General features: G+C 35.4%; 1 protein-coding gene across 3 annotated transcripts in view; it reads right to left on the reverse strand.

Annotated features, from left to right (window-relative positions):
• The window catches only part of LOC108752004 (sodium/potassium/calcium exchanger Nckx30C), a 61,458-nt gene that overhangs the window by 16,008 nt on the left and 28,125 nt on the right, over positions 1-17,325 (reverse strand). Inside the window, exon 3 of one of the 3 annotated variants that reach the window (XM_018492544.1) lies at positions 14,704-14,983. In XM_018492544.1, coding sequence (XP_018348046.1) covers positions 14,704-14,983 — 280 coding nt within the window. Of the gene's footprint in view, positions 1-14,703; positions 14,987-17,325 lie in introns of all 3 variants that reach the window. The other 2 variants (XM_018492545.1, XM_018492543.1) reach the window with 2 other exon arrangements.

Consider the following 17,325-nt stretch of genomic DNA (forward strand, 5'->3'; position numbering starts at 1 on the left):
TATTTCTTAATTTTACACGAATATATATATTGTATATTAATCGGTAAAAAGTGTATTTAATTATATCAGTCGAGTAAGTATTGTTATGCGATTTACGTTTAATGAGCAATAAACGAGTATAGTTTCATTGAAAGAGAGAGAGAGAGATGCTTAAGAAATTTGACGGTTATAAACATAGGAATAATTTTGTCGTTGGAGTGATTGTACTACGCACAAAAAGTATAGATACATCGCATAGACGCGAAGATCATGTTTGACCACACTAATTACAACGTTTATAGCGTATCTGAATTGTTTTGTTAAATATTGACTTGGCTTCACTACTATGTACATTAATGTCACCGTACATTATAGTATATCAGAGCAGATTCGTTACGTTTGAGCAAATTTTGCAACGCTCGCAACAAATTCCATGCTTCGTCGAGTTTCCGATTGCGATCAGACAATAGGAAAATGTCGTTCCCGCTCGCCGTCTTCTGTTCTTATTTTACGCCAGATCGAGCACAAGACATTTACAAAACGTCCATCTGCGTGAGTCGCATATCAAAACTTCTTCTTTATTCGTATTGTCGATTTCTACAATGTTAGAAAATCTCTGTATAAATCGACGAGATTGAAAATGCAACTTTGAGATAATCGCAAAATACATTAAAGTTCGTTGCATGCAGCTACATTCTATCCTTTAACTAATTCTACAAAACGTACATACTGTACAATACTGTCGCTTTTGTCAAGATATATGTATTACGGACTTACTTCTACAATCTCCAACCTTAAGAGAACATAATTCATTAATTTACTTAGAAGACGTTTGAATCTAAAATCTATCCAGCCTATCAGCGTCCCTCCCAAGTTTTTATAAATGCTATTAATCTATCATATTAGTGGCTTGCAATGCAAATGCAAATGTCAATTCTTCATCGTGCAAAAAAAAAAACAAAACTCAATCTTTTTATTCAATAACATTATACAAAAATTTCATAATATTTTTTTTGAGTATGCATTTCATTACGATAATCAAAACATTAATTAATTTAAAAACAAAATAATCTCATGCATATACAATATAGATACATCTAATATAAATATTGTTTACAAAATTTGTCAAAGATAAAAAATTATCATGCAAAAAATAGGAGAGTTTCATTTTGTTTTACATTAAAATCTCTAAATGTAACTCTAGTTTAAAAATTGAGAGAAAATGTCTGTTTCTTCAAAATTTTCTTCCTAGCATAAGAATTTAAGAATTAATAAATATTTAAATGTTAGTATTTTGTGTATTCTATTGAGTAAAGCGTTCTTTTTGGCTATATAAAATATTATATGATTAATGATACATATATATAATAAGTATATTATAAAATTTGCTGTGTAAAGGTCTCTAATTTCACTTCTGAAGTGATGTGCAACATGCAGCAGAGCATAGAAATGCATTCGCGCCACGCGATGAAAGATATGAGAAGTATATTAAAGGTAAAGATTAAAATTGAAAGGAATAAGATATGAATGCAAGCTTCCATTTACAGGGAGAATGCATTCAATTTTATAGAAGAGTGTAATTTTATCCCGGGAATAAACTTACAATATTTTTTTATATTTCTCGAGCTTATCGAGCCTTGTTAAAATTAACTCGTATTTAGTCCAATACGGATAATTATTATCGTAAATTTAGCATGCTCTATGAACTCTACAAGCGGACATGAAATATAAATACATATAGAAACAGGACATTTGTATATGTATAGATGATGCACGTCCGTTTCCGTTATATACAATCCACAGTGCGCCATGTGTACAGATTATGCATAATTTAGGATGTACATGCTCTATACATAGCTTTGAGGAGAGAATTCGAGAACTTGATGGTCTTGCCGCTAAAAAGGAATTATCGTTATTTCAACAAGTAGTCGATTAATCGCGACATTATCTATTTCTTTGAGCGAAAACCTTTTCGCGTGATCGTAAGGTTCTTCCTTCAGTTCGTTGGTAACCTTCATTAATAAACGAGAAGTAGAATCGTACGTGCGATTAGAAAATACTTAATTCAGTAAGATTTAAATGATTTCGGTGAGAGCGAAATAATTTCACAATGTGACAAATAAATCATTTACTGGTTATCGTATTTAATTGAGGACAATTTAGTTATTAATAATCCTTAAGTGCAATAAAGAAAGACCAATTTGTATAATCATATATGTCTACTTGCCTCATTCATTCAACTGTACACAGACCGGATATCCATTTTTTATTGTATTGAATCGTAAGAAAAAAAAGATTCTAAAAATACGGAGTAAAAAAGGAGGAAATTATCAATTATTCATTTCTTTAAACAGTCTCTCACATACTTTGTATTGCCCTTTTTACATTCTTTTACAAGATAAAAATAACTAAACAAGGCTAATAAATAAATTATTTCGAAATATAAGGCGAAATTACGATATTATATAATTAAATTTTCTACGTATTAAATTTATTTCTGCGCCCTGACAATTGCGTATAATTCGTTATATTTGCCGTTTTTTTTTAATTATTTATTCATTATCTATATTTTTATAGACATTTGTATTTATATATATTTATTCAGTCATTATTATGAGTCTGAGTTTATAATAAAATTTCAGAGCTTTCCAAGATTTCCGTATCATTTGACAGTCGGAATATATTTTAAGCAACTTTGCAAGTCATCATCAAAATGCATTCGTCAGAAAGTATCGTGAAGTAACTAACTAACAATCTGTTTTCGCGAACTAGTTGTGAGTTGCTCCAAATACGTCGGTTACCACAGCTCGTGAGAACTTATGCCGCTGGTAGCAGGTCAAAAGTAGATGAGTAAAAAAAAAGCGTGAAGAGACTAAAATTCGATATTATACGGAAATAGAATAAAGTCATTTTCAGCGGTTTTTTATTTATTTCGGTTCTCTATATGCAATGCCTTGTTTGCGTATATATATCCATAGTTTTTTTTTTATTCTAGAAATTGAACCTCCCCACGATGAATAACATTCGTACGATGCTTTGTAAAATTAAAAAAAAAATAATGACGTGACAGCGATAAAAAATATCCGCGATACGTCTATGTTTTCAAAGCTGTTTCATTCAAATACGTAAGGTTTTGTTTTAAAAAATGATATCGTTTTTCAATCATTTACAGTTTAACATTCTGCGAGTTTATAAAAAGATACAAGTGCGATAGCGAAAGGTCACTTCGCGTGAGCAACGTCATACTACGATTATATTTTTCATTGTATAAACAAATCGTTAAAAGATGAAAGACTTGAGCTTAATTCGAAATCGATCACGATCTAATAGACTGACCGAACCATAATAACTGCTGCGTCCGTGGCGTAAATCTTAAAAGAGTAACTCACTGCTTATCGTGTTTCGTGCTAAGGGATTACGGATCTGCGTGTCGATGCCAGCAGTAGGTCAAAGAGAAAAAGCTCGAGTAAGTGGCCTTCATTCCCAAAGGTGGGAACAAGGCAAGAAAGAAAGGTAAAGAGCCCAGGGTTGGAAAGTAAAGTGCGATAGTATCGACCCCGAAGTTGCCCGGAGGAAGATGGGAAGCCGGGAAAAGGAAGTAGGTGGAAGGAAGGATGGGTTAGAAGAAATGGCGAGGAGTGTCGATTAACTGTCGTGTCTCAATCTGTTAAATTCACAGTCGATTAGTAGTTTCAAGATGGAGGAAAGTCGGGAACGTCGAAAATCGGAGTTGATAGGTCGACGTGATATATGTAGAAGCGGGCTCGACAGGGTACTGCCTGTTAACCCACAAAACTCAATCAATTCGCGTTTACTCGGACTGCCCGCTTTATAAACCATTAAAAGCATTAGCTATCGAGAATGAGAAAAGTGTCGAATAATGTACGAAAGTTGTGACATGTCCGTTGGAAATGTTTTCTATAGTTGTCCAACAGCGAATTCGTGCATAGTTAAAGACTATGAGTGGAAAACTGACAAAGGGAGTCCTGTTCCCCGTGGTGAAATAATAGCTACTATATTAACAGATTTTGCGTTTTGCTGAGTCGCCAAATCGAGCGCAACGTCATTCGAGCGAATAGAAAAAGAGCTTTAAGAGGGTTTAAGTTTAATATATCCGATTGGAATTAGATATCAATGGATAATCGAATATTTTAAGCAAATTGAAATCATTCCGAAGTTGTTAACATTAACTGATAGCGTATTTTTTTATTCAAACAAACTTTAAATTGTTTTAAAAATTGCAGCATTTCCTTCTATATTTCATTTCAAATTTTATAACAGAATAAATAAACGTTTATGTATAAATTTATTGAAAAATTAATTTAATAGAAAATTTCTCTCTATTAGATCTCATTTGCACGCACGCGGTTAATGAAGAATGCAATCGGGATTTGTCGTTGATGATTTATATAATCCTCGCATTTTTCTTAATAATAATAATACATCTCACCTTCGAAGAAGATTCGACAACGTAGATTGTCATTATAAGTTCAGAAAGTCCACAGAAAGTCACCTAAATCAAGGACCATTAAATTCCTGAAAGCATCGACCGAGTTGATCAGAAACGGCATCTTCCTTACTGAGACAGCACAGGTTTCAATAACTCGTTTCCGTCAGATTTCAATAACTCATCTCGGGGTAATCTTCTTTTAAATTCAAAATGGTCACGGTAGTGCTGGGGATAATGAGTTCTGCTGTCATCCGGCCCCGTTTAGCGAATTATACAGAAAATTAAACTCAACTTTGAGTATATACTTGCTCTATCGTTTACTCCTGTCATTTTGTAGTCTGAGAGCAGATACCGTCTACATAACTTAGAAAATTTTCTAGCCTTCCATTCAAAGAAACATTAGAAGAAAAAAATTATCGAAAACAAAATGATACGTATTAAAAGAAAAAAAATTATCAAAAATAAAAAGCATGAATTTTAAATATGAAAAATTGATATATAACAAAAATTAAATATGTGATTAAAAAAATGTTTTATCAACTATTGCGATTGTCCTCATGCATTTGAAGATTGCACTGAGACCCTTGCCCTTTACATCCTGTTACAGTCTTACTCTCTCGTCATTTCGATGCATCCCACAAGAACTCTTAGTAAAAATCAATGCCGCGCTTCTTTTGCCAAACACTTTGACTTAAGGTCGATCGATTCTGTTAACCGGGGCCTTTCGTTGTCGGCAGGTATCGAATACTACCTCGCGTGTAAACGATTAAGGCGTGGGGGTGCTAGGTAATTTTAATGCAAAACCCGACGTGATTGATTGCTCGCATCCGCGCGCCGCCTTTGGTCAGAAACCACAGGGATACACAGAAATCACCGCGAATTCTACTGACTTTCGGCCAAAAAGCGTGCCCGTTATTTCGCAAAATGTCAACCAAATGTCTAAAAAAAAACCTATATATTGTTGATTTTTTTCAATCATAAATTTTATATCTTCCAATAATATGAATTTTTCATTAGAATATAAAAGATTCGTATTAATGCCACATGAATTAAAGAGATGAATTTACTTTTCTCTATTCGATTAAGCTTTTATATAAATTTTCTGATAAATTATATCCCTTTAATAAAAAAAATGTCCTATTAATAATTCAGCTTTATGAAAGGACGATTTTAATGTTTAAAGATTAATTATTAGAATTATTATATAAAATTAATTATTATATATCGCATTATATCGAGAGATAGTCGATAATGTGAATGGTTGCATAGAAGATTGTGCGTATAATAATGCTTGTGCAAAATATTATTTGCATATATATGTATGTAATCTGATGATAAATAATTCGACGACTATACAGTGCAGAATAAAGCGGATAATATCATACCAATCGTAACAAAACGAATAATAAAGTTTAACAAACAGGTTGATACATCTGTGACCTACTAATGTAATTGTCAAGCGCTATATAAACTAAGTTCTGTATAACTTTCATTTCTAGAGACGTTATGTACTAGGAAATCTATCAGGTGGAAGTGAACAGCTTTCTTCTTGTGATCGTTCGTATGACGACGTGAAATAGAATGTAAATATAGTACTTTAATTCTTTATCATAGCGTGAGAATTCTTCTCTTGTTTGCATACCCATCTCGAAATTTTAGGAATGTATTACTAGTAATATTTCTAATTGTCTAGCATTGCACCTGATATAAATCGAACGTTTAATTTTAACGATTGTTTTATTTTCGTCAAAAAAATATAATAGATCTACGTCATCTTTCGTTCTTTTTCATATTTATAGCTCGTATTAATCTCTGCAACTACAAAATTGTATGGTCAAATATCCCTATTAATTCATGGTAGGGCTCGTAATCTCCGATGAGACTTGTTTAAGCTTCTAGATTAGTTTCTAGTGCCAGGAAAAAGAAGTTGATTACACTTTGACAGCGTCTATCTCTTCGTTTATTCTCATTATCAATCGTAGCGAGCAACTTTTTTTTAGAAGAGTATGCTAATTAGTCTAAAAACGTTTCAACAATGTAATACCGCATTGCATCACTGATTAATGATGAAAAGGATGATATCGTAAAATTGTAAGGCGTGTTACAAGCGATAAATAAACTCAATACCTTCGTACGATTTGTATAATAATATATTCATCAGAAACCTTAGTTTTTTTTTCTTTAACTGTGCAATGTGCTTTCACGTACATTTAGGCGCATGCAATCTGCCTCGTTAAATTTAGATTTATTTCAACTAAAACATGATATCCTTTTAGTCGATTGGGAACATCTTACAATCGTTCTTGTAAATAACGAGAACATGCAAATTCTTTTTTCAGCAAAGTTTTAAAAGGGAAGAAAAAAACTTGTCAGGGATGAGGATGGCACAACGACGCACAAACAGCTGGTCCGAGAGCGCTGAAGAAACAGCAGTCCCTGGTCATAGTCGTCGGTATTATCTCGAGTGGTGTCTGGATGACGTTAAAGCGTCGGAGTTAAAGGAAGGGAAAAGGAAGGCAAGCCCCAAGTGCGGATTCGCTAGTTACGATCGATACGCGTTGGTTTCTAGGTCAGGGTCCCGATACACACTCACCACTCACCACCGCTTAGGATGTACTCAAAACGAGACCCGCAAATTTATTCGAAGCCAACCAGTAAGCGACGCCATCGTCATCACCATCGCGCCCACCGCTGGCAAAACGCATCCCACTTTTCGATCTCAATCTTTTTTTTCCGCTCCTTCGCGACTGGAAGTCTGGATGCTGCGAAAGGTGCTAACGGAATTAAACATTACACGCGGATCTATTCCAAGTAGGTCTTTTATATGCGGCGAAGAAGCATGAGGATTCACTGTTTTCTCGCGAGAACGGGAAGGTGTACGTGAGCTTTTGAAATCGTATTGAACGTTTCCCACGCTATCCAGATTAATGACGTGCTTCCGTTGCGAACGCCTCGCGACGGATGTAGGTGGAAAGAAAAGAACGCTATGTATGGAGTCGTACGGGATTGTACCGCGCTATTTCCGCGTGGATTCGCGGATGTGACCGAGTATCCTATGATAACCTTTCCCGTATTTTATCGAACATTGAGCAATTTTTAGGAATTGAGATGCAGCTCGGGGAGCGATATTTTCTATCTCTCTTCGTGGAAGAAAAAAATTTATATTTTAGGAATATAATTCGAACCAAACGAATAGAGGAATCATCTCGCTATTTTAAAAGGATGATGTTGTCAACTGTACAAGATTTTACGTAGTCGAAGTATTACCAATTACAATTCCATGTAATAAATCGCTACACTATCTATCTGTACGTATCGGTAGCTTTACAATTCTGTTGGTAATTCTAAAGTTTGGGTAAGTGGCCTATATCACGGAGATTAGATAGCTGCGCGGATTGAAGTGACACGTACACGTTCGAGTGTATCACTCGAACGGGAAATCGAACAGGCATCACTTGGGATATTACGTGCCGTATTTTCGAGTGATACGAGTCAACCGTAACGTAGTCCTGGACGAGGTATTTCAGTTGTGGTAAAGGAGGCGCGAAATGAATAGTACAAGAGCTGATAGAAAAAAAATCAAATTGATATCATCGAAGTAATTCACTTCGCCACGTATTATAGCGATTTTACAAAGAAAAAAAAGAAGGAATATAAGGAAAAAAATCTTAACTAAGATCCCTTAAACTTTAGATAAACTAGTGTGTAGTTATTAAGCTTTGTAAATTTATAGAAAGACTGTCGTAAACCTTTTATTCCTTAATTACGCTACGTTAAGATCATATTTCCGTGCAGAATTTCCTTTATAAAATAGCGTAAAAAGGTCAATGTTATCATAGAGAGAAACGAGCAAATATACGGACTTTCATTTCGTTTTCGGACATTCTCGGCAGCTCGAGGGAGATCGATGATGAGAATTAACATGCTGCCGAGCCGAATGGCCGCAGCGCTTCGCGCGATATAATCCGGACGTTCTCACGTCAACGTCGTTCCCGTATTTTTTTTTTCACCTCGTGGTAAAAACGTCCTACGAACTAGTGCGAGCATTACGAGTTAAAGCGAAAACGATTCGCGGGAAAAAAGAGTTGGAATTTACAGTAAACGCGTGACTACATCGCTTCAAAAATATATGATTTCAAAATAACTCCAAAAATTACCATTACATTTTTTTTAAAAAAAAAGATAATATCAACGTGAATAATTTTAATCTTCTGTAATTTGTAAGAATTAAGGGTGATACGTTCAAAATTAATTTTTCGAAAAGAGGGTTTTATTTGATGAAAATGTGATGACAGTGGCGTACACGTAATAAGCGCGAAATGCAATTATTGCAGAGAAAAGTGAAAGGAATATATCGAGAGTCGACTTATCGAAATCCACAACTTATCGGCGGAATTGCTTGGTACGTATATAATATCGGTGTGTAATTGTGTCTTCTGCAATAGATCGATTATCCATCGCTATCCTTTCCAATATCTTGTAATATCAAGTATTGCTAATATTTATTGCTATGTCGGATGAATTGTGATACGAAATTCCGCAATCATATTCATAATTGCGACAAACTGCATTACATTACACTAGTTTATAAAAAGTTTTTTGTTACTATAAATTAGCAAGGTGTTTCTTGTGGACTTTTGTACGTTGTGATGTCGCGAGCCAAATTTCATTAGTACTTTCCGAAATAATTGAGGTTTAATGATGTTAAAAATGCCTTTTTGTTATGTTTGAAATCTTTTTGTAAAAGATTATATATTGAAATTATGATCAGAAGCCATAGGCGAAAAATTTGTTATCTTAGTAAAACTCTACATTTAAATCCTTCATAACTACAATAAAAAAAGATATTAAAATAAAAAATATAATTTTAAAGAGAATAAATAATAACGTTTATAGCTTCTGATCAGAATTTCAATATAATGTTAATCTTTTTTCACAAAAAAATTTCAAATATTAGGTTGAGTAAAAAGTCATCGCGTATTTTTTAGCTCAAAGTTGTATATACAATATCTTCGTCAATAATGAATGAAATTCAAATTTAAAAAAAGGGTTTTAAAGCTTGAAATCTTTACTTTTAAAAGCTTATCACATTTTTTAAGTTTATATGAGTTTGATAATTTTTACATACCAAAAACTACGAGCTGAAAAAGACGAAAAATTTTCTTCTCACTTTGTGGATTTGTAACGTGTCCAAAACGAATTTGAGAAAATTTTCGATTACCTATCGTGAAAGCTTGATACTTTCCCTACAAAATCGTTTTTTTTTAAATATTCCTACGACTTTTGATTACTGAGTTATCGCGGATTAAATAAAAGAATTATTTTGACTTTAATTGCTCATAGCTCCATTAAAAATTGTCGTATCGTATAATTTAAAAAAGAGATTTTTAAAGCTGAAACTTTACTCTATTAAGATATATTTATATTGTTGGTAAGAAAGTAATTGCGGTTTTTACTGATAGATGTCTTTTAAAAAAACGCGATGACTTTTTACTTAACCTAATATTACGGAAGTCACTTTAAAACTTAATTATTTCGGAAATTTAAAATTTGGTTTGGAATATCGTTTTCAGCGTTTAAAAACATAAGAAACACCTCACCTAATCCAAAACAATTTTTAGCTGTAATTAAACTACTGTTATTCTCAATGACAATCTCTTTAGCAATAATTCTCGATAATTGCTTCTCATAATTAATAGTTATTGTTACTTTCGAATAAACACTTTCGCTGAAATTGCGAGAGAGCAAACTTTCCCAAACGTGTGTCATCGCACCGGAAATCTTTTCTTCTCTGAAACCATTTTTGGCGCTTGGGATTATCGGATCGATCTAATCGGATAATCGCACAGCTTATCCTTACGAACGACCGCATATCTAACCCTTTCTATGGCTCTCAAACGAGTTCTCGTGGCGTTTGTTAACCGCTCTAAATTAAGTATAGAGAGAGGCTCTCGCGCGGTGCGGCTGATAGAAATCTTAATCCACGAGCTAAACCTCAGAACCCGGCAACCTCGTATAGGATTGATTTCGTACTGTATGTGTACGTACTGTGTAAGCCAAAGACGGTCGCACAAATGGGTCAGGTCACGCGCTACTGAAAAGAACCATCAATTAGACAGCCCTCTTTCGCGCAGACTACAACCCGTCACTACCCACGTTTTGTCTACTGAGCGCTGATATACACGAGCTGTCCTTATTTTTGAGTCGATCCGTATTAATGGCGCATACGGGCCTAAAGAGAGGCATTTGTTGTCAACAGCAAACCCATATTTTCCCAAAAATTCCGTTCACCTTTGGCCGAAAATACTCGGAAAATGAGCAACGTATTAAATAAATGTATATAATAATTAACTGTTTGCATCGGGATTAACAGTAATAATCAGAATTATAAAACAAACTTAAATGATATGTTATATCACACGTCGGCTTTAAGTTTTGTAAAGATTTTCCTCGTCTCTCTCGCACAATTTTGTTCACGCATTGAGCGTTTTATTTTATTCATTCTGTTTATCAGTGCAAGATTGATGTGCAAGATTCTGTCCGGGGCACCGAATTAAGACTCGTAATCGCGCGTAACAATGGCATTTTCAGCAAGATGAGCGGAAAACTGAGCCGTTGCGTCGCAACAACCAATCCAATAATCCAGCTCGTTTAGAAAGGGGAAACGTTTTCTCCAACGCTTTTGTTAATACCGCGTGTGCGGTACCGCTGTGGGACTACGGTAAAATAATGTTCGCCATCTCGCGCGCCCGCGCACGCTTCGATCTATAAATGTACACGGATAGCCGCGAACAAGGGAGAAATATCACGGAATGGACTCGCATTTATTATTCGACCCCCGACTGGAACCAAGCGGTGCTTTCACGCGTCGTATCGCGCGCACTTAATCCTCCGACGATTCTGATCGAGCTGATATATCGCGATTGAGTGCGTACCTTGTTATCCTTTCCCACACATCTGACGTTTTCCTGAATAAGATGAGATTTTATTCTGTCCTGTCGTGTCCGTTTAGTCGCGATTTGACGTAATAATCGGAAATGTTGGATATGATTGTTCAATGTTCGCGGAAATCGTCAATTTAGAGATTCGACGACTCAGACGCAAGGATGCCGCTTCTGCAGAATCCGTTCGTAGTCGCGATTCGAGATGACCGATCATATATTTAATAACTGCAAACAAGTGAAGCCAAGCTTCATTTCAGACATGTCAGACGGAATCCTTATTGATTAATTATGTAGTCCAATTGTTGTAATTTGTGCTTTTCAGATTTTAATTGAAAGGCTCAACGTGGCAATTAATTACAATTTATGTTACAATTAACCCTAAATAAGTTTTTATTGTTTAACTACACTATTACAGAATTTGTTCGGCTATTCTTCCGGTAAAAGGCTAAGACTACCCCGAGTCTGGCATACGCAAATATGAAAATAAGCCAATTTAAAGTTCTTCCTTCCTTTCTATAAAATAAAAGATTCTGATTGGTTGATTTTCTTATGCTTTATATATAATATTATGCGTTATGCGTATGCAAGACGTCTATGTTTGGGCCTTTAGTTGAAATATTTATATGATGATAAATACTTCGCATTCGTGAATATCGCATATTTATAAAAGCTTATTTAGTGTGAAACATTTGCGTTATCAAATATTTGGCCACAGGTACGTGGCGATGTGAAAAGGATTAGATATATAGGAATATTTATAAGAGAGAGAGAGAGAGGGGGGGGGAGAGAGAGAGAGAGAGAGAGAGAGAGAACCGAGAACATTTTCATTAATGTATTTTCTAATTAATATTGCGCGAGTCTATTTAATAGGCCTTTTAATACAGAAAATAAATCAAAGTCTGATTTAACGCCGACATGAGCTAACGAGACGTTTAAATGCCAATCACGAGAATATTCGATTTAATATCGTGAAGGATATAATTGAGCGTAATGTGTGTGCTAAACGTTTACGAACAGTTAACGGACGATAACGCTAATAATTTAAGACGGAAAGTATCATGGCATTGACTTCCTACGCGCTTCCAATCTCCACCGAATTATTTATTAACGAACAGCTATAGCCTGAGGCACGACCCAGCGATCACGTTCGTCATCAATAACTATTTTTGGACGCATCCCGAACACAGTGGAAATTTAAACCAATCAAGCTTTAAGGGCGTTCGATACAAAATTCCTGCACGGGGGAGTTTTTATCGGGCTTGCATAGCGCGCATAGATGCAACGTCGCTAAAGCCTCGCGTATTTATGGAAAAGAATAACTCCATATAAAATATTACTCGTTAATTGATAGTTATGTCCTCTTGAACTCTGTAAATATATGGAAAAAAAAATCGAGATACATACAGAATAAATGTAACATGCGGCGTGCGTTAAGAGCTCTTTACCGTCGCGATCAATATGACATGCATGCTGTAGATCTCTGACAAACAAGCTTTCAATATAGCAAGGCTATGTTATCTATATAGCAACGTTTGTCATTCATGAAACTATTGTTGTCAAATCAACATGCATCTTCTGAAATGTGGGCACCGTCCTTATTTCACACACATTTCAGACGTCGTTGTGACATCAATGAATGAACGATGCTCTACCTATCAATAAGTTTCGATATGACAAAATACGGCTAGAACGAATCTGCAAAGAAGCTCCCCAAGTAATGCGCTTCCGCGTGATTCTTTCTGTTTCGATATCTAGCCAGTTTCATTATTGTCTTTCGTATGATAAAATAAATAAATAAGTTTCTTTGAATTGGAGAGAGAGAGAGGGAGGGAGAGAGAGAGAGAGAGAGAGAGACGATGCTTTTCGAGATTTCTGCATTAATATAAATATTGATATGAATATGTGCAAAAATTATAAACAGTGATACACACTCATTCGACACAGAGAAATTTCTTTTCTATAACAATGATATATGTACAAACTGGACATTTCAATGGTAAATTTAAAATATTAGCATTCATTTTAGACTAATTTACTAAGCTTGTGAAAATTATTATTTGTTTGTCATATTAAAAGTTGCAAATTTATTAACCGATTCGAATTAACTGCGGAGCCTTTTGCCATTTGAATTTTACGGCGTTTCAGTTACGAGAGTGAAATTTTATTCGCAGTAGAATTTCCGAAGAGATTAAAGCCTTGAGCACGTACTTATACTACTACGTAAAGCCGCGGGGTTTTTTATTAAACGCTCACATAGTTTTACATTTAAAAACACTTTATCTGTCGAGCTGTCGGAAATTCTGTGACTGTCTCAGAGATACATCGTCGGAACGAGCTTCCGAAAGCCCGTCGGTTCAGCTTGCCCGCGGCATTACACAAAAGCGTCGCGACTATCAATTGTACAAACATGCAACAAATAAAACGTTATCGAATAGCATCACAATTATGCGACTGTATTTTCCAAGATATCGTGATTTTGCATGCTAATAGATTGATTGCGTTTGAAATTTCATGCTGTAGCGTAATTACATCACAGACAACAATAGCTGTCATCTACGCTAATTAACGGTTGTAGTAATAATGATAAAAAAATCTCGTTAAGTCATAACAAAATTGTGTTACTAGAAAAAAAAAATTTTGTCGGGTTGCGTTTCGCCATCGCTCCGCTGCGAAAGATTCTTAATTGGCTCCGATCAAGCATTTTATTAATATTCGTTTTGAAATTTCGTGGGAATTCTCATCGTTATCGTCGTTCCTACGCGTCCGCGTTGCAACCACTTCAATTTGGTTTGAATTTTTAAATAATAGCTCCATTTATTTTAACGTCATTCATTTATTTCAGCAAGCAAGAATCTGATATCTCATAGCTCTGAATAAGTATTTGAAAATAAAGTACTATTATTAAAAAAGAAACAAAAGAAATGCGTACGTGTATCTACCCCGATGTAACGAATCCACATTTTTCGAAATACCGAAGCTCGTGAAAAATACATGAATCTATCTTGCGAGTGTTATCGAAAGCGACCGTCCATCATAATCAGTTTAATCGAGCAGGTCGAACTTTTGTAGAATTACAGCGGAATTGCGACATTCGTTGTACCATCGGGCTTTCGACCGAACGTGATATCGACGCGATGGAACGCGAGTATTCGATATCACGGCGAGCGGAGCAATAAACGCACGCGGGTGTGCACGCATGAGAGATGCAGAATGAGCGCGAGCGACATAATGAACATATTAGAACAGGCATTAAAGAAACGAGTAATCGTCGTGCTAACAGAAAAGCATAAGCGCTGCAAGCGAGAGTGATAGAGTGTGGAGTTGGTATACCGGCGCGGGACTGACCGTCGTGGAGCGGATCGATCGTGTGGATCATAAGCTGCAGCAGGCCGTGTCGAAACTTTGCGTGGCTCTCCCGTGAATGAGAGGACGGGCCTCCATGGGCCTGTTCGCAGCCTTGTCCGGAGCCTGTGCCACCGCCGCTGCCGCCGACGCCGCTGCTGCTGCCAACTCTGCTGCTGCATCCAGCCTCCCCGGGCGCCGGGATGCTTCCGCACGCACCCGACGTACCGCCCACGCTCGTTTCGCTATTGTTGATCGCGTTCGGATGCTGCTGGAACACACAACGCCATTTCAGCGTTCAGTGGAAGGTCTCACGATTGCCAACGCGCGTTTGTGTGTCGCTCGAGGCGTGTTACGAGATAACTACTACTCTAGGGCTGGTTCGAGGTAATTGTTTGACATGCATAGGAACAGAAATGTTTGTTTTTTTTTTTTTTTTTTTTTTTTAGGGATATCCATGCAGGAGTTACCTTCGACCTTTTCGTGCTATGTAACATTGTTTTATACGAGTTCCAATGCCTTCGATGGGAGGAGAATGTGAAAAACAAAGAAATTCATGGAAAAAATTCTGAATAATTTTTGCATTATTCTTTGCATTGTTTTTCGCATTTTTGATAGTTTTCGATTGTTGTATAATCCTTTTGTTACAATCCATTCTCGTATCGTTTAATATACACGGTAGCACACAAAATGTTATACTATTTAATTATCTTATTAAAAATATAATACTTGTGGAGTATGTTTTTTCTGGTTTTTTTTTTACTATATAGGAGCAAATTCTGTATTTCGTGAAAATTCTGTAAAGTGTGACATCACATGTGTTATCGAAATTGGATCGTAAGTGAAGCCGCATACACCAGCATGTGAAATGTAAGATACGTGAAGTGTCACACCATTTGCTTTATGTATAATACATTTATTTGTAACAAAAATTAATATTGAATTAGAATAAAATTAATGAATAAATCCTAGAAAATATCGTTAATAAAATGATATTTAATATAATCATTGTTTGACTCATAACGCTCTTAAGTTTCATTTCTTTTTGACACAAATCTTCAAATAACAGACAGTACAACTGCATAAAATGCTTTTGAGTCTCTGCCACACTCTTTGTTTTCATGAAAATCAACAGAATACAACTTCCACTTTATGACGTTTTAAGTTAACCGTCCATTGTCTGCTATTTTACAAACTAGTGCACTTTTATTTCTGCCCAATTCAGACTTGTGATACCTCGCCTAATAGAATTTTTACAGAGTACAAAATTTGTTCAAACAGTTAAAAAACCCAATGCTTCAAAAATATAATTTTAATGGGACAATTAAATGGAATATTTCGTGTGCCACTCTATAATTCGCGATGTATATATGATCAAAAGTATTTATGTCTGCTTCTAATTAGGCTCGTCAATGTTACGACTTCAAACTTCTTTGGAATATAAAGGATGTTAAGTTTTGACTGTTTTTCAGCTAACATAAAGTAGCTCCAAGATGTATCGTTTATCACGAAAAAACATTGGAAACAAGAAAGAAATCGTTATATGTTAAAAATATAATAAATATATAACAATAAATTTAAAATTTGTTGAGTAAGATATCTCGGAAATTAAGCAACAAAAATTGTACTATTAGTACTTAAACACGTCTAACTTCATAAGCGTATTCGCTATTTAAACACAGAATTCGAAATGGTTATATTATTCAAATTATAAATGTTTAAATAACAATACAGTCCTTATCGCTTCCCCGATATTGCTTTCTTAATGTCTTACTTAACTTTTTATTAATATTAAATGTGATAATGTAATTTATTATCTTTAATTATGATTTCTCTCGTGTTCTTGATGTTTCCCCAAGATAAACGGACCACTTGATTCCATTTAAGTAGTCCTTTAATATAATTTGTATATCTTGAAACTTCTTGCGTTAGCCGAAAAACGACCAAAATTTAATATCTTCCTTTACTCGTGTGCGAATTGAACACAGAAGATTGCTTGGGATTAAAACTCATGCTTAAGTTAAATCACGGACGGTATTGTGGTTAGAATATAATTAACATTTTCGGTCCGCACGGTAACAAATGCTACCGCAATATTTAAGCATCAAGCGGTTGTGTACTTAGGCCAAGTAGTAACACATTGCGTTGCCTCAATTTACTTATTCATAAATAAAGTGGCTTGGTTATTTCGCAAAACGCGTTGCAATTAGACTTTCCATTCATATCTAAATGTAGAATCGACGCGTTGAGTGTTATTCCTCCATTTTATAAACTGAAAGATTAAAGAGCTAATTTCAGGTTACTCCCGATATTTAAATTGTACGCTTTATCGTAGGCGTCCGTTATTAGCAACATTATTTGTGGGTCACCTCTTTCGCAGAAGGGAAAATAGAAAGTTGAATATCTTTTCTCGTCTCGGTGAACTCGCACGAACACGTCATTTCCACAGATATTATTTCACGAACTGCATATCAAAATGGTATCTATAATGCATGTAGTGAAACGAATAAGCTAATGACGAGGTTGGACCGTGTGTGTGTGTGTGGTGTGGTGTGTGGTGTGTGTGTGTGTGTGTGTGTGTGTGTGTGTGTGTAGGATGTTCGTGAGGTT

Source organism: Trachymyrmex septentrionalis, unplaced genomic scaffold (assembly GCF_001594115.1).
Source record: "Trachymyrmex septentrionalis isolate Tsep2-gDNA-1 unplaced genomic scaffold, Tsep1.0 scaffold53, whole genome shotgun sequence".
NCBI lineage: Eukaryota > Metazoa > Arthropoda > Insecta > Hymenoptera > Formicidae > Trachymyrmex > Trachymyrmex septentrionalis.